Here is an 18,976-nt window from a genome sequence, read left to right as displayed (position 1 = left end):
ATAGTACAGAGGCAGCAGGCCAGATGCACAGTAATGGTTTCTATAGGTCATAGGTCACACAGAGGAGAAAACAGCTTGGGGATGTGATGAAAGGAGTAGTACGTCCCAAATGGCAATCTACTCTCTATATAGTGCTATATTTTCAAAAGTAGTGCACTATATAGGGAATAGGATACCATTTTGTACTCATAAGTGGAGAGGGTGATGAAAGGAGGAGAGGGTGAGGTGAAAGTTGTTTCCCCCCCAATTAAATTGTTTGTCAAAGCCTTCAAAGGGTTAGTCAGTTTGTTTCAAATCAATAGTCAGTGGGAAGGCTCGTCCCGACACCAGAAAGCATCATTAATTATCTCTCCCCCGCTCGGAAATAGATGTACTTTTCCTTCAATGCCTGAAATGTAGTGAGTGCCTCTCTTCTGTCTGTTGTAACCTGTGAGAAAGCATCACAATGAATTGAATCTTCTAATCAGGATAGAACATTCGGGCATTAGGATGGAGTACTAGGTATTAAAGAACGAGAAAATGTTTAAACTACAATGTATGATTTGTTTCTGACTGTCCTCTGACGCGTGCACACACACACACTGCAAATACCAAGCAGTGATGCAGGCTATGGCAAGAGTACCGCCCTCAATCGCGTGGCGCTACAGAGGGTTGTGCAGATAGCCCATTACATCACTGGGGCAGAGCTCCTTGCCAACCAGGACATCTATATCAGGCAGTGTGGAAGGAAGGCCCAGAAAAATCGTTAAAAAGACACCAACCACCCAAGACCGATTATTTTCACTGCTTCCGCACAGCAAATCTGTACCGGTGCATCAAGTCTGGCACCAACAGGCTCCTGAACAACTTCTATCCCCATGCCATAAGACTGCTAAATAGCTACACATACTGAGTTAACCCATCTTTATTGACCTTTTAATTTTTACACTGTCGATGCACACTCACGCCATCTGCTAACTTACACATACATTTATACTGACTACACACACACACACACACTCGCAAGCTGCTGCTGTTTATATTACATCCTGTTGATTAGTCACCTTACATAGTGCATTCGGGAAAGTATTCAGACCTTCAGTTTCTCCACATTTTGTTGTTACGTTAGACTAATTTTAAAATGTATTAAAAAAATTATTTCCCCCTTCAATCTACACACAATATCCGATAAAAGCAAAGCGAAAACAGGTTTAGACATTAGCAAATGTAATAAAAATAAAACTGAAATCATATTTACATAGTTCCAAGCAAAGGTTTGGAAACCTACTCATTCTAGTTACTTTTACTATTTTCTACAACATAGAATAACAGTGAAGACATAGTGTAAGGTGAGTGAAGTAAGTGAAGACATAATAGTGTAAGGTGCTGTAAAAACAAATTATTATCTCGTCGTCTCAGCTAAGGCTGGAAATGGCTAACAAGAACCTTGATAGTGCTGCTGCAAGTTTGTTTTTAATATATATATTTTGGGGGGGGGGGGGTTTGTCACATCTGTGAGCGTGGAATGTGTTTTGGTTGAAAAACAAGAACTTTAAATTGAAAAAAACTGAAATAACATGGAATAATGTAGTAACCAAAACAGTGTTAAACAAATCAAAAAAAATGTGATTCTTCAAAGTAGTCACCCTTTGCCTTGATGACAGCTTTTCATTCTCAAACAGCTTCATGAAGAATGCTTTTCCAGGGTGACATTTGAAGGAGTTCCCACATATGCTGAGCACTTGTTGAATGCTTTTCCTTCACTCGGCGGCCCAACTCATCCCAATTGGGTTGAGGGATTGTGGAGGCCAGGTCATCTAATGCAGCACTCCATATCTCTCCTTGGTCAAATAGCCCTTACACAGCCTGGAGGTGTGTTTTGGGTCATTGTCCTGTTGAAAAACAAATGATAGTGGGACTAAGCACAAACCAGATGGGATAGCATATCACTGCAGAAAGGTGTAGTAGCCATGCTGGTAAAGTGTGCTTTGAATTCTAAATAAAATCACTGACAGTGTCACCAGCAAAGCACCTCCATGCTTCACGGTGGGAACCACACATGCAGAGATCCTCCGTTCACCTACTCTGCGTCAGAGACACGGCGGTTGGAATCAAAAATCTCAAATTTGGACTCATCAGATCTAATGTCCATTGCTCCTTTTTCTTGGCACAAGCAAGACTAACTAATGAACGTATCCTCTGCAGCAGAGGTAACTCTGGGTCTTCCTTTCCTGTGGTGGTCCTCATGAGAGCCAGTTTCATCATAGTGCTTGATGGTTTTTGCGACTGCACTTGAAGAAACTTTCAAAGTTCTTTAAAATGTTCCGCACTTACTGACCTTCATCTCTTAGAGTAATGATTGAATGTCGTTTCTCTTTACTGATTTGATATGTTCTTACCATAATATGGATTTGGTCTTTTACCAAATAGGGCCATCTTCTGTATACCACCCTTACCTTGTCACAACAACTGATTGGCTCAAACGCATTAAGGAAAGACATTTCAAATTAACTTTTAACAAAAGGCACACCTGTTAATTGAAATGCATTCTAGGTGACAATCTCATGAAGCTGGTTGAGAGAATGCCAAGAGTGTGCAAAGCTGTCATCAAGGCAAAGGGTGGCTACTTTGAAGAATCTCACATTGATTTGTTTCAAACTTTTACTACATGATTCCAAAATGTGTTATTTCATAGTTGTCTTCACTATTATTCTACAACGTAGAGGTATGGCACACATTTTCATCAAGGATCTCTGTACTTTGCTCCGTTAAACTTTCCCTTGATCCTGACTTGCCTCCCAATCGCTGAAAAACATCCCCACAGCATGCTGCCACCACCATGCTTCACCGTAGGGATGGTGCCAGGTTTCCTCCAGACGTGACACTTGGTTTCATCAGACCAGAGAATCGTGTTTCTCATGGTCAGAGTCCTTTAGTTGCCTTTTGTTAAACTCCAAGCGGCTATCATGTGCCTTGTACTGAGGAGTGGCTTCCGTCTGGCCACTACCATAAAGGCCTGATTGGTCGAGTGCTGTAGAGATGGTTGTCCTTCTGGAAGGTTCTCCCATCTCCACAGAGGAACTTTGTCAGAGTCACCTCCCTGACCAAGGCCCTTCTCCTCTGATTGCTCAGTTTGGCCAGGCAGCCAGGTCTAGGTAGTCTTGGTGGTGCCAAACCTCTTCCATTTAAGAATAGAGTCCACTGGGGTTTTTGGGGACCTTCAATGCTGCAGAATGGTACCCTTCCCTAGATCTGTGCCTCGACACAATCCTGTCTCGGAGCTCTATGGACAATTCCTTCGACCTCATGGCTTGGTTTTTGCTGACATGCACTGTCAACTGTGGGACCTTATATAGACAGGTTTCTGCCTTTCCAAATCATGTCCCATCAATTGAATTTACCACAGGTGGATTCCAATGAAGTTGTAGAAACATCAATGATAATCAATGGAAACAGGATGCACCCATTTCCAGTCTCATAGCAAAGGGCCTGGTTACCTATGCAAATAAAAATTAACATAAAATAAATCAAAACAAGAGCAACAAGGCAGGTAATGCATATACTGAACTGATTTGCAGTTAAAGAAAGTGAGTTTTGCTTCATTATGGGGTGTAGATTGAGGGGGAAAATGTATTTAATCCATTTTAGAATAAAGCTGTAACATAAAATGTGGAAAAAGTCAAGGGGTCTGAATACTTTGACTGCACCACTCCAGTATCCCTGCACATTGTAAATATGGTACTGAACCTGTATATTGTATGCTTACTTGTGTTCTTCATATTCCTTCTAGTATTAAAATGATTGATGATTATTGCATTGATGTTTTTGAGATTGCAAGAAAGGCATTTCACTGTACTTGTGCACTTAACATTGAAACAAACTACAAAGAGGGGTGAATGTTTATTCTCATATTACTTTCAACAAGAGCTGTGTTGCAAATGTCATTTTTTAATAGTGCGCTACTTTTGACCAGAGGACTTAGGGAATAGGGTGCCCTTTAGGACGCAGCCATAGAGACAAAGGACTCAACATGTTTAACCATGGACTTTGCGCCATTGACTGCCTACACCATTTTATAAAGTAGTCAACTGGGTGGAGTTTCCTACTGGTTGGAATAGATCAGCCAATGATCAGAGCATGCTCTTCTAATTGGGTGCTATGCTTTGTAAATGGCTTTTAGATATACATTACAGACACGTAGAGGCCAAAATAAATGACTAGATTTGGGTCAGAACTCCAGCACGTCAGCAAATCACCAATATTAACTTCTTTCAAACACAAAAGAAAATGGACTACTTTAATAATGTCGATAACCTCAATGGCGCTGCACATGCTGTCACACATGCCATAATGGCACAGATACAAAGATGAGACCTCTTTCCATCTCTGTGGACGCGGGCCAGGTATCTCATCCCCAGGGTTCTAACAAAATTCAGCCCCTCCAGGCCATGGGCCTTTAGCTAGCATTAAAAGGACTGGTGTTGTCCTTGAAATAAACCAACACTTGAGTATATTTGGTCATGAGGATCAGTTTATATTTTCTCTGAAACAGGTCACCGCCGCTGCCCCACCACTGGTTTAGTCTGCCTTATGGAGGGGTCGTGGGAACACACACGTTTGTGCATGTATTTACACTGAACAAATGCAACAAGTGTTGTTCCCATGTTTAATGAGCTGAAATAAAAGAGCCCAGGAATGTTCCATACACCCTTATAGCTTATTTCTCTCAAATTGTGCACACACATTTGCTTACATCCCTGTTAGTGAGCATTTCTCCTTTCCCAAGATAATCCATCCACCTGACAGATGTGGTGGAACATTACAGGTGCATTTTGTGCTGGGGACAATAAAAGGCAACTAAAATGTGCAGTTGTCACAACACCACAGATGTCTCAAGTTGAAGGAGTGTGCAATTGGCATGCTGACTGCAGGAATGTTCATCAGAGCTGTTGCCAGAGAATTTAAATATTATTTTCTCTACCATAAGCCACCTCCAATGTCGTTTCAGAGAATTTGGCCTTACGTCCAGCCGGCTGACAACCACGTGTATGGCGTCATGTGGGCAAGCAGTTTGCTGATGTCAACGTTGTGAACAGAGTGCCCCACGGTGGGGTTATAAGCAGGCATAAGCGACGGACAATGAACACAATTGCATTTTAACATCAATGGCAATTTTAATGCACAGAGAAACCGTGACGATATCCTGAGGCCCATTTTTTTTGGAGGGGGCCATCTGTATTTCCAGTTATATGAAATCCATAGATTAGGACCTAATTTATTTATTTCAATCCACTGATTTCATTATATAAAATCTTTTAAAATTGTTGCATTTATATACAGTTTTGTTCAGTGATTAAATATAATACACACAGTTGAAGTCGGAAGTTAACATACACTAAGTTGACTGTGCCTTTAAACAGCTTGGAAAATTACAGAAAATGTCATGGCTTTAGAAGCTTCTGATAAGCTAATTGATATCATTTGAGTCAATTGGAGGTGTATCTGTGGATGTATTTCAAGGCCTACCTTCAAACTCAGTGCCTCCTTGCTTGACATCATGGGAAAATCAAAAGAAATCAGCCAAGACCTCCAAAAAAAAAATTGTAGACCTCCACAAGTCTGGTTCAAAATTGGGAGCAATTTCCAAATGCCTGAAGGTACCACGTTCATCTGTACAAACAATAGTACGCAAGTATAAACACCATGGGATGACTTATCTGTCATACCGCTCAGGAAGGCGATGCGGTCTGTCTCCTAGAGATGAACGTACTTTGGTGCGAAAAGTGCAAATCAATCACAGAACAGCAGCAAAGGACCTTGTGAAGATGCTGGAGGAAACCGGTACAAAAGTATCTATATTCACAGTAAAACGAGTCCTATATCGACATAACCTGAAAGGCCGCTCAGCAAGGAAGAAGCCACTGCTCCAAAACCACCATAAAAAAGCCAGACTATGGTTTGCAACTGCACATGTTGACAAAGATCGTACTTTTTGGAGAAATGTCCACTGGTCTGATGAAACAAAAATATAATTGTTTGGCCATAATGACCATCGTTGTGTTTGGAGGAAAAAGGGGGATGCTTGCAAGCTGAAGAACACCATCCCAATTGTGAAGCACGGGGGTGGCGGCATCATGTTGTGGGTGTGCTTTGCTGCAGGAGGGACTGGTGCACTTCAAAATAGATGGCGTCATGATGAAAGAAAATTGTGGATATATTGAAGCAACATCTCAAGACATTAGTCAGGAAGATAAAGCTTGGTCGCAAATGGGTCTTCCAAATGGACAATGACCCCAAGCATACTTCCAAAGTTGTGGCAAAATGGCTTAAGGACAACAAAGTCAAGGTATTGGAGTAGCCATCACAAAGCCCTGACCTCAAGGAGGCCTACAAACCTGACTCCGTTACACCAGCTCTGTCAGGAGGAATGGGCCAAAATCCACCCAACTTATTGTGGGAAGCTTATGGAAGCTTCCCGAAACATTTGATCCAAGTTAAACAATTTAAAAGGCAATACACTCAATTAGTATTGTGTAGTATGTAAACTTCTGACCCACTGGCAATGTGATGAAAGAAAAAGCTGAAATAAATCACTGTACTATTATTCTGACATTTCACATTATTAAAATAAAGTGGTGATCCTAACTGACCTAAGACAGGGAATCTTTACTAGGATAAAATGTCAGGAATTGTGAAAAACTGAGTTTAAATGCATTTGGCTAAGGTGTATGTAAACTTCAACTGTGTATATATATATATATAACATTAAAAAAAAAGTGAATGTGTGTATATGCATGTTTCTATGAGAGCGAGAGAGACAGGCTTCTTCTCCATCTGTAGTCTCCTGGGAGGATTGAAATTTGAAGCAGTCTGAATACAAAGCCTTTGAGACCTCTCGTTCGCTCATCTCCGAGGTTGCTACCAGCATCCTGCTGATGGGGATTCATGCGCTGAGCACGTGTCATATATATTGATTATTTATATATATATATATAAATAATCAATCGCAGCTCTCCTGCTGGGGCAACCAGTGTGAACTTTAAAACACACAGGGAGTGCTTTGCACCACTCAGGTCTCCTAACAGCACTGCTATACGCGTGTGAGGATGCATCGCCTGCATCCCAAATGCCACCCTATTCCCTACATAGTGCACTACCGTGGACCAGAATCCTAGTCCAAAGTAATGACCTATAAAGGGACTAGGGTTCCATTTGGGACACAGTTATAGCGCATCAGAGGGAGGGGGATTCAAAGAAAACAGCTGTGAAAGAAATAGCTGTGAGGGAGAGCATGCTCTCAACTGCTCTCTGAACATGCGCGATTGAGACACCCACATCATAATTATAAAACACCAGAACGCCCACATGCATAGAAATGTGGGTATATTTGTTCCACCCATAATCAGTTCAGTGGTGTTTCATTGGTGGTTCTAGCGCCAGCTGCTGGCAGAGACTGCCAATACCAGGGGGATATTACTATTAAAGGAGAAGGACATTTAATTGAGATTGCATCAGCCATCATGAGACCGCAGCATGCTTAAAATACAGAGGAGACATAAGGAATAATAACCAATGTGATTACTGACCTATGTTAACCAATTTGACTAAATGCCACAATCTAGACTTTTTATACCCAGGGTTTATACCACTAAAAGTAACCGAAAGATTGCTAGATTGAATCCCCGAGCTGACAAGGTAAAAATCGGTTCCTAGGCCGTCATTGTAAATAAGAATGTTGTTAACTGACTTGCGTAGTTAAATGAAAATACGTAGAATTCATGTAGGTGTTTAGATCAATTCTGACAGCCCCCTAAACTCAATTGAATATCTCAGTTGAGAGCTTTGCCTTTCGGGGGGGGGGGGGGGGGGTAATGGTTTGATTTAATATACATAAATTAATCATTGCAAGGCTGAGAAACATGGCAGTTGAGGTGTGCTGCCTTGACTGGTGTCAATGATGGATGTGGGTCTATGACCTTTGACCTCTACACTGAGTCAGGGAGCAGGACGTACAGTATGACCCTAATGTGTTTCCGTAGATGCCTTGAGTACTGTACTACAATACATATAGATACAGCACTCTGTAAAACAGACTGACTGGGGTTGGGGCTGTAGTGTGTGTGGGGGAGTTTTAGTGGTCCATCTACACACTCAGCCAAGCATGAGTGCATCCAGTGAAGTGGCACGATGGATAGCACATGCAGCCTGACACGCACGCTTGCATGCACACAGACATGCAACGCGCCGCCAGACACACACAGCCATTCACTCCTTCCCTGCCTGACACACCAGGATAGATCCTTTGGGGGTTTCCAACACTCACGATTCCCTCTCGTTAGAAAGAGAGACGAGAGAGGGAGGGATAGAAACAGATTGAAGGAGGGTGAATAGAAAGAGCAATAGACATAAAGAGGGAGGGACAGAGGGAGGAATGAATACAAATAGGGGATTCAAGTGTGTTTACAGAGCCAAATGTATTACACATACACAGAGCCAGGAGCCATGATGTTTAGCTTGTACTCAGAGACGAGAGGAGGCAGGAAGAACCTTTGTTCTTTTCTTCACAGTAAGCAGATGGAACTGCACAACACCAGCAGGTGAGTGTGTGTGTGTGTTTACGTGTTTGTGTGTGTACACAGGGGGCGGTGTGTGTGACAGACGAAAGGAGAGGCACCTCCACTGATCTCCTGTGTCGTGTGCGATGATCCTCAACCCTGCCTGATCCCCCACCCCTCTCCCCCACTGCAGAGTCAGCCCGGTCACTATAGGGCTCTCGTCAGAAGTAGTGCACTATGTCGAGAATAGGGTGCCATTTGGGACACAGTGTCTCTCCTCCCAACCATTCATCCATCTAGAATGCTAATAAGAGCCAGCTACTAAAACACACCGACACACAGTCCTTTGCATAATTCATACAGCAGCAGCGGGTCACTCTGCATAATGAGCAGTTTACTCTGGTTCTGGATGCCATTGTGACACCGCTAATCTGCATTTAGCACAGAGGAGAAAATAAAACAGAACGAGGGATGAGCGGAGCGCTTATGAACTTAATTGCTGTGAGCAAACAACCTCTGAAAGTAGTCATGCCGCCAGCGCTAAGACGAGAAAGTAATCCATTAATGGACAGACGGAGGCGACATAAAATGAATGTGAACAGGTCCAGTTTAGACAGCACGCTGTTGAATGTTTCCCTGTGGGCCCTTACTGACGATGATTACAAGGTTTCATTCAGTCATCTAACAGACTAATTGAATGTTCTAGCCTAATTAACATAGTGCCTATACATTTTAGTCATAGTGAATGTGACTCTACAAAGCCCATTTAACATAAAATAGCATATACTTTTCATTGTTCTCTTATTGTAATATTTTGCAGATTTGAGGTGTTTTATAATGTTGTCATGTTAAATCAAAATATATATATATTATTTTTTAAATAAACTTGCCACCTGCAGGAGAAAGAGGATAGCCTAGATATTCTGTTTATCCTGCATGGTACTGTAATGTGACCATGAGGTTCAATTTCCAACCACATGGTGGCAGTGTCATCCAGATAACCCCAAAAAACTATTGATACATTTCCTTATGCATGTAGTTACATTTAAAAATGTATTTACTCAGACGGTATTAAAACAAGTGCATGAATAGGCTACTAAATGTAACCAACGCTGTTCAATTAATTATATCAAGTAAAACATAAAGTCAAGATGAAACTTATTAAGTACACACTGCCCCATTTTCAAAGCAAAATCTGACTTCATGATCACCACCTTAAAAGAGAACAATGTTAAGATGACAAGATAACTACTGAAACCAAAGCACATCCTGTGCAAGTCTCTCACCAACCATCACCATGCCCTCTGAAAATCACTTCTGAAACAGACTGGAGGTATGCTTAGTACCGTGAGTGAGGAGCATTCTTGCAGCATCATTTGAAACCACATGCAGTCAAATGAACAGGCAATGAGCCTGAGGAGCAGTGGGAACCATTAGAAGAGAAGACTTCCATATATGGAAGACAGACTAATGTGAACAGGCCATGGATGCGTCCGAAATGGCACCCTATATAGTGGGCCCTAGATCAGGGACTATGTAGCCATTGGGATGCATATCCTGAGTCTGGTGGTTAGTCAGTCAATCTGATGGATTATCTGTACCTTATTCATACACTACATTTACTCTGAGGGAGATCCCACCCCCTTTCTTCAACTGTAAATCCTGTATTAGTTTGCACAGTCCAAGGTAATAACGAAGTAGGCCATTGTGATCGTACTAGACTGGAGGACGAGGCAGTCAGGGATCTTTTGTTGCAACATTGATATACCTTTGATGATTAAAACAGCTATAGCGTTGAAAGAGGTCAATGTAGCTGGATCATGTTTGGATTAATGAGCATTTTATCACAGTATCACAGTATCAGAGCTTGTATTCATAAAGCATCTCAGAGTAGAAGCTCAAATATGGAATCAGTTTTGACTTGTAGATTTGAATGACTAAAGATTACATGGACAGGGAGGACAGGACCTATTTGAATACAGTTATCAGACTGGTAGTGGTGAACCATTGGCCAGAAATGACAGAGGAGAGTTGATGGCAGAGAAACACAATTACTAGAATGGATATTGCACTGTACTATTGCGGAAGTCCGAAGGGATATACCTGTTCTAGTAATTTTATTTCTATGGCCAGATATGACTGGAAGGGGAGTGATGACGGCGTACACTGTACCAGAGATGGTTCATCTATAATGTTAACAGGATTATCTAGATAATTGAATTCAGACAGGACTGGAGTTGAGCGCCCCAAGTGATATTTGTACCACTAAAGAAATGGAAAAAAGACTAACATCACTAACCAGTTTGGGTTTGTGAATTTGGAAGTGGCACACAAGGGTAAGCTTTGATAAAGGGGCTTGTTTGCCATATAATGCTAATCTCCAAGGTCCGAGGTTAAGGTCCAGTTAGACAACTTGGCATCATGCCAGACTTGTTTGGGTTGCTACAATCAGTGCAGACAAAGGGCTACCAAAAGTAGACCTAAAACTAGGCTAGTCACCACAAGCTAAGTGTGGCAGTACAGTAAACTCTATAACCAAACATGAACTTCATTGGTTCATAATACTAATACTGTCCAACGACCTCAAAAGCATGACCTGGATTTTAACCTTTATTTAAAAGATGAATCAAACTGTCCCCTTTTTACTGTATGCCAGATGGTCCAGCACCATCCTCAGACAACTGCTTTATTTTGGTGTAATTCTAATTTCTGGAAAAGGCTTAAAATGGAACAAGCAAGGAATTCGGTAGAGCCAAGTACGAGGTAGCGAGATCCTATTGGCACGTTCTATCATTCATTTGCATATTTCCGTAAGGGAACGCCTACTCTGAAGTGCACGAGTGCAATAACTCAATTCACCTTTGCACTCCTAAACAACGCAACTTTTTAAAACTTCGGCAAAGGGTAAAGTCAATAAAAACATAAAAACTTAGTTTGTAACAGATTTTAGTTTTGGGAACAGAAAACTGTATTTAGTTCAAATGTAAAAAAATAAATTTAAAAAAACGATGAGAATTTGCTAAATGTTGGCCAAATCCATCTCGTTCCATCTTCTCCCACTGTCGGCCACTGGGTTTCCATGGAAACGCCAAGCGGATGCTCCACATTTATACATCCGGTGAAAGATCTGTCTCATTGTTCCATCTGTGGTGGGCCAGGACAGAGTTAGGGAAACCCTGACTTTACCCTAGGCATTTTGCTGACATCGATCATTACAATAAGCCTATATTAAAGAAAAATGAAGTTTGAAATTACATTTGTTTGCTAATATGGGTGATTTTAATAGGACAATTGATGGCTACAACCATCAAACTAGATCGAGTCGGCTTCCTATTTCGCAACAAAGCCTCCTTCAAATCATGCTGCCAAACATACCCTCGTAAAACTGACTATCCTACCGATCCTCGACTTTGGCGATGTCATTTACAAAATAGCCCCCAACACTCCACTCAGCAAACTGGATGTCACAGTGCTGTCTGTTTTATCACCAAAGCCCCATATACTATCCACTGTGCCCTGTATGCTCTCATTGACTGGTCCTCACTACATAACCGTCGCCAAACCCACTGGCTCCAGGTCATCTATAAGTTGTTGCTAGGTATAGCCCCGCCTTATCACAGCTCACTGGTCACCATAGCAACACCCACCCGTAGCACACGCTCCAGCAGGTATATTTCACTGGTCATCCCCAAAGCCAACACCTACTTTGGCCACCTTTCCTTCCAGTTCTCTGCTGCCAATGACTGGAACTAATAAATAATTATTTTTATTTTTTTAAGTCAAATCTCCCTCTAACTTTAAGCATCCGCTGTCAGAGCAGCTTACCGATCACTGTCATTCTGTAAATAGCACACCCAACGACATCTTCCCCTTATTATTACTAACCCTCTTGCATCCCAATAGCTCTACTTGCACATCTATCACTCCAGTGTCAATGCTAAATTGTAATTATTACACCTCTATTCCCTACATTTGCACACACTGTACGTGGATTTTTCTATTGCGTTATTGACTGTATGTTTGTTTATCCCATCCCATTGTTTATCCCATGTGTAACACTTGTCGCACTGCTTTGCTTTATCTTGACCAGTTCGCAGTTGTAAATGAGAACAAGTTCTCAACTGGCCTACCTGGTTAAATAAAATCAAAACTAGTCTTTTTTTTTTTTTTTAAGGATCATTTTAAACTGTTGCACATAAATGTTTTAAACTTATTTCTATTTATCATTATCGCATCAATATGGACTTTGGTCCATGTCGCCCAGCTCTAATTTCCACAAGTAAATGAGTAGACTGTATGGCAGTCGAGTAAGCTGTAGTGTAGGCTATAACCAAACAGGCACTGAAACTGAGGGATACTTCATACTACTTAGCTTACTTATATCAAGTAAATTTATATTATGAAGCATTTTACATCAGCAGTTGTCAAAGTGCTTTCCAGATAACCAGCCTAAAATCGAAAAAGAGCAAGCAATGAAGAGGCAGAAGCACAGTGGCTAGGATAAACTCCTTAGAAGGTAGGAACCTAGGAAGAAAGAGAGGAACCAGGTGACGAGGGGTTATACACTCTATAGTCTACAAAAATAAGGTTTACTAAATAGGTTTCCTCTATACTGAACTACTCCAACAGAGCCGGTCCTGGTGATGTGGAAACGGCGACAAAGAATGCAGCCATTGTTGATGAGGACAGAACAGAACTGCATAGTATCTGTGATGCCAAAGATAACACTATTCTCTTTGTGTGCGATGTTCTGCCTGCTGGGGAGACTGAATTACACTGCTGATAAGGCTGCTTTACAGTAGAAGCACCACACCTGAACTACTGGTCAGTGATCTGGCATGCAATAGCACGAGCAGTAGATCATCTCTAAAGGGTCCATCTAAAATACAAGCATCAAACCGGTTTCACTTGGTAAACATTCACTTCATTATTCCACGACACGCGTTTAGCCAAATCGCCTTGTTTTCTTATGACGCAGAGAGAAAAAGTCCCCATCCAAAGCAATAGCCTAAAACGTTCCATAATGCAAAGTTTTAGCATGAAGCAAGCAACAACAAAAAAATATAATAATAATAATCTTATTACAGTACTACTGTGGATTATTGGTTTCCCCCTTTAGAGATCTCCGGGGAGTACTCTGCCTTCTGCAGCAAGCACATCACATGGTACATTGAAAAACAGGAAATTAAAGGAATTCAGTGACCAAATTTCTTACACAAGCTTTTTGGCTAGAGGTACACTATGCATCTATACAAAAGTATGTGGACATCACTTCAAATTAGTGGATTCGGCTATTTCTGCCACACTCGTTGCTGACCGGTGTATAAAATCGAGTACAGGGGTATGCAATCTCCATAGACAAACAGTGACAGTAGAATGGCCTTACTGAAGAGCTCAGTGACTTTCAACGTACAGTAGCGCCGTCATAGGATGCCACCTTTCCAACAAGTCAGTACGTCAAATATCTGCCCTGCTAGAGCCGCCCTGGTCAACTGTTGTTGTGAAGTGGAAACGTCTTGGAGCAACAACGGTTCAGCCGCGAAGTGGTAGGCCACACAAGCGCACAAAACGGGACCACCGAGGGCTGAAATGCGTAAAAATCGTCTGTCCTTGGTTGCAACTCACTACCAAGTGCCTCTGGAAGCAACGTCACCACAAGAACAGTTAGTCGGGAGCTTCATGAAATTAGTTTCCATGGCCGAGCAGCCGCACACAAGCCTCAGATTCCCATGCGCTATACCAGCCGTTGGCTGGAATGGTATAAAGCTTGCCGCATTGTACTCTGGAGCAGCGGAAACGCCTTCACCATCTGGCATCACGCCTTCACCATCTGGCAGTCCGACGTCCGAATCTGTGTTTGGCAGATGCCAGGAGAATGCTACCTGCCCCAATGAATAGTGACAACTGTAAAGATTTGTGGAGGAGGAATAATGGTCTGGGGCTGTTTTCATGGTTCGTGCTAGGCCCCTTAGTTCCAGTGAAAATAAATCTTAACGCTGCAGCATACAATGACATTCTAGACGATTCTGTGCTTCCAACTTTGTGGCAACAGTTTTGGGAAGGCCTTTTCCAGCATGACAATGCACAAAGCAAAGTCCATAAAGAAATTATTTCCTGAAATCGGTGTGGAAGAACTTGACTGGCCTGCACAGAGCCCTTACCTCAAACCCATCGAACACCTTTGGGATGAATTGGAATGCCGACTGCAAGCCAGGCCTAATCATTCAACCCTGCTAATGCTCTTGTAGCTGAATGGAAACAAGTACCTGCAGCAATGTCCCAACATCTAGTGGAACACCTTCCCAGAGGAATGGAGGCTGTTATAGCAGTAAATGCCCCCACCCCCCCACCTCCATATTAAAGCCCATGATTTTGGAAGGAGATGTTCGGCGAGCAGGTGTCCACATACTTTTGTCCATACAACCTAGTGTAGGTAGCATAGCTGTATCAAAAACAGACCACAGGCTTGTCATCTGAACTGCTGCAAGAGGGGTGTATTCACTATGAACCAAACAGATGAAACAGGGAGGGACAAATGCTCATTTTCACTGCAAAACATTGTGCTATGGTGTGCACCAATGAATACGACCCAGGCAATGCAGCCTCTGAAGACCCTCCCACTCACCACACCCCATTTAGATTCCTATGGAGTGCTGACTTCAGAATGGAAAGACTACTCATATCAGACCATCCCTAAAATCCAGCTCTACTTTGGGTGTCAACAGAAGACATCGGAGGCTAATATATCCTCCTAAAACTATGGTATTTTAAGTGCTGCCTAACCCCAAGGCTGAGGTTATATTGTTGGTGAATTAGCACCTTGTATAATGTAGGGTGGAGAAGGGTTATTTTTTGAAGCTGTGTAACCATCAGCTCCTCCAGCAGAATCTATATTTAGACTACACAGATGTTCAGAGAGAATCATCCCTCTACAGTCAGTGTCAAAGTTACAACTGCTGCAAAGTGCATGCAAATCAATAGCGCACAGCCTACATTTCAACAATATTACATTATTCAAGTCCTCTAATTCCTTGTCAAAATCCATGAGCCATACATTTCCAATAGTCTACCATTTGGCAGCTTGGATGGTGAACTGTAGTAGAATAACGGAGTCAGTGTCGGGGTGCATTCTTGTGCCTAACGGCCGCATCATGGTGAAAGTTGCATGGGTGTGCCATGGCCATGCTTGGGGACCTCCAGATCAAGTGCAGTTGCCCCGTTACGAAAGGCAGATTTATAGACACCCAGGACATGTCCCGAATTGCACCCTATTCTGTATATAGTGCACTACTTTTGACCAGGGCCTATAAAGTCACATACTAAATAGGGAACAGAGTGACATTTGGGACACACTCCCAGTCAGCTATTTTGAGTACTGCTTATTATGCCAAGACGCTTCTGGAGAAGTATGAATAAACTCTAGTTGACTAAATTTGAGAGTAAAAAGTCAATATTGAAGTGTGTGTGTGTTAAATAGTCGCTGTTTTAGCGGTCCGTTACTCACATGGCTTTGTGCTTGTCCTCCGCCAGTATCTGGTCGTTGGGCTTCAGTCCATACCTATTGAGACGGAAGCAATATTAAAATAAACAGAATTTGATAAGATGCATGGTTAGCTTAGTCTAAAATGGTTATGTTCAAAACTCACTTGTCGAGGAAGTCCTTGTCCACAACAGCCGAGATGTCCAGCAGGGGGTTGCCCATCCCAAATAGAGCATTTTCACTGGAGAGAAAAGATAGAGAAGCATGACTCAGACACTCCAGTCAGCCTCATCCCCACATCTGGTGTGACAAAGTAAATAAAAGTAGTGAAAGTGCTGAAATCCCAGAGTCTTCAGACAATGTTGCCTAAAATGGTGGAACGGCAAATCGCTTAAATCGAAACCATGAACATGTTCAGTTACCCACAGGTTGCGACCAGACAAAGATCTAGGGCCTGCCAAGTGAGGCAGTGTGACACCTGTCCCTGTGTTTCTGTGGTGGCTCTGTTACCAGTGGAGCGCATTTGAGGAAGTCCTGTGCTCCTCAGAGTGAAAGGGGTTAAGACAAGTCAAGTCTGTCATCTGAGCTGTTCCCTGTGAGCAACACGTGGGACACATGAGGAATCCTGTACTGAAGAGAGAACACAGGATCTAAGCAGAGGCGACATATGCATGTCTCACTCTCAAATCATTCTATCAAACTAAACCATATCCTCTTAACTGTCAGTCTTAATAGAGGAGACCAATGGAAGAGTGCTGATCTAGGATCAGTTTTGCCTTTTAGATAATAATGAATAAGATTACACGGACACGGAGGACCTAATCCTAGATCAGCACTTCTACTCAGACAGAATATGAATGCATGATGCAACTGTGTTGGTTATGAAGAATCGTACTAAACCCCTATGGGTGTTTCAGCACACTACGGGGAGCCTAAACTGTTTATTCCACTGACATCATATTTTAGGCACATGCAGCTATCACATAGGCACATGTGGAGCTCGTGTGTCACCTAACAGCTGAAGGCCTGTATAGCAACTTCACCCTATGCATGCATGCACACACACAGAGCAAACCTGAAAAATGCAGGCCAGTGCACATTCCATAATGCATTTAAACTCCATATGGTAATGGGACAATATAGGCAGTAACTGAGGGTACATTTATTTTAATCAAACACTTTGAAAGAAATTGTTATATTTGACAAGGTTTCATAGCTTTGACAGGTTATGGTCACGTTCTACTCTTATGACAAGATAACTGACCCTCAAATCCTGCAGTTTCTTCCAAGTCATTCCCTAACAAGAAGTCCATAGGATATAGCCGATCACTATGATGTTTCAGTTATTCCCTTTTGAGCTAACCATTATCACTGGAATAACAGGAGAAACATGACACAATATACGGAAATTATTATTTCCTTCCCAGCAATATAACAATCTTACCTTGCAGTAGTCATTGTGTCAGTTTAGGTTGATTATAGCTTTAGCCTAACAAACTGGTGAAGCTACTACTCAATTCCAACCAGCAATAACAGCGTGCTAATTTCGCAGCAATTTTGACTAAAACTGGAACCTCCTCGAATACCGTTTCCAAAACGGATTGGCTTGAACTGCACTGGGCGGCGCGATATAATTTTTTTCTAGGTATGTGGTTGGCTGCACACGTCACCTATTTTCAGTCCTTAGCACGTTTGCATAGCTAGTTACTTAAATAAACATTAGCGTTCCCTAACGTGATACTTTGTTGCACATACTGATTAATAGCCGATGTACAACGTATCCATTTTGCATCATGCATGGAAAATGCAGCTGTGGTTAGGGATACAAAGCTTGGACCGTCATGGCCACCATATAAGCATTATGGTGCTCTCTGATGCAATAATTTAAGCACAGCAGCAGAATGACAACTTGTGTAATCTCGTTTCATAAGAGCGCGTGTCAGAACAAGATATTATGTGCCAATATTGTTGCACGTGGAAATTCATTGCATTCTTGCTAGCTACCTGAACCAGTATCGCACAGATCGATACTGCTTTCACTAGCTACCTACCCAGCTCTGTGCTTGTTTACGAAGCATCACTACAAAGCCAAAATTGATCAGCATCTTATACACACCTGAGCATTGAGTTTCTAAATACGGTTAGATAGTTACACTTACCCAAGTACTTGATCTGTCACTCTGCCTTTCTCCATGTTGGCGCCTACAACCGCACTAATCTCTGCAGACACAACGACCGTTTTATTGGACAAAAATCTATCACATGCTGGCTTGCGATATTGCCTGAATTAAAACATGTGTGACTCGCTATTCCAGAGTGAGACAGCTTTGATTTCGATTTATAATCAATAGAAAAATGTAGGTAACTTTTTCTAATACCGAGATCACCTGTACCAACCTGGTCTCAGCGCATTTCGTATTATTTTGTACGTAGATCCTAGACGGCCTATTAATACATAAAAATATAACCTCAACCTGTAAAGTTTATTTCTCTCAAATTTGTTTACATCCCTGTTAGTGAGCATTTCTCTTTTGCCAAGGTAATCCAGCCATATTAATCCAGACATATTAGGCACACCTGTTAATTGAAATGTATTCCAGGTGACTACCTCAGCTGGTTGCAATAATGCCAAGAGTGTGCAAAGCTGTCAAGGCAAAGGGTGGCTACTTTGAACAATCTCAAATATAAAATATATTTTGATTTATTTCACACTTTTTTGGTTACTACATGATTCTGTGTGTTATTTCATAGTTTTGATGTCTTCCCTATTATTAGTAGGTGTTCCAAAAACGTTTGACCGGTAGTGTATGTACATGTAGGAACTTTGAGGATCTGGGGACCCATGCCAAATCTTTTCAGTCTCCTGTGGGGGAATAGGTGTTGTCGTGTCCTCTTCACGACTGTCTTGGTGTGTTTGGACCATGATAGTTTGTTGGTGATGTGGACACCAAGTGATGTGGAC

General features: G+C 42.0%; 1 protein-coding gene across 4 annotated transcripts in view; it reads right to left on the bottom strand.

The window, feature by feature from the left end:
- LOC139571252 (adenosine kinase-like) overlaps positions 1–18,538 on the bottom strand; it is a 276,125-nt gene extending 257,587 nt beyond the window's left edge. Inside the window, exons 1-4 of one of the 4 annotated variants that reach the window (XM_071393931.1) lie at positions 18,412–18,538; positions 18,174–18,234; positions 16,181–16,255; positions 16,039–16,092 (exon numbers count right to left, since the gene is read on the bottom strand). In XM_071393931.1, the coding sequence (XP_071250032.1) occupies positions 16,039–16,092; positions 16,181–16,255; positions 18,174–18,234; positions 18,412–18,538 (317 nt within the window). Of the gene's footprint in view, positions 1–16,038; positions 16,093–16,180; positions 16,256–16,524; positions 16,640–17,458; positions 17,597–18,173; positions 18,310–18,411 lie in introns of those variants that run through there. The other 3 variants (XM_071393933.1, XM_071393934.1, XM_071393932.1) reach the window with 3 other exon arrangements.
- Between the last annotated feature and the right edge of the window lie 438 nt (positions 18,539–18,976).

Source organism: Salvelinus alpinus, chromosome 3, assembly GCF_045679555.1.
Source record: "Salvelinus alpinus chromosome 3, SLU_Salpinus.1, whole genome shotgun sequence".
In the NCBI taxonomy this organism is placed as follows: Eukaryota; Metazoa; Chordata; class Actinopteri; order Salmoniformes; family Salmonidae; genus Salvelinus; species Salvelinus alpinus.
This window is presented reverse-complemented; position numbering and strand designations above follow the sequence as displayed.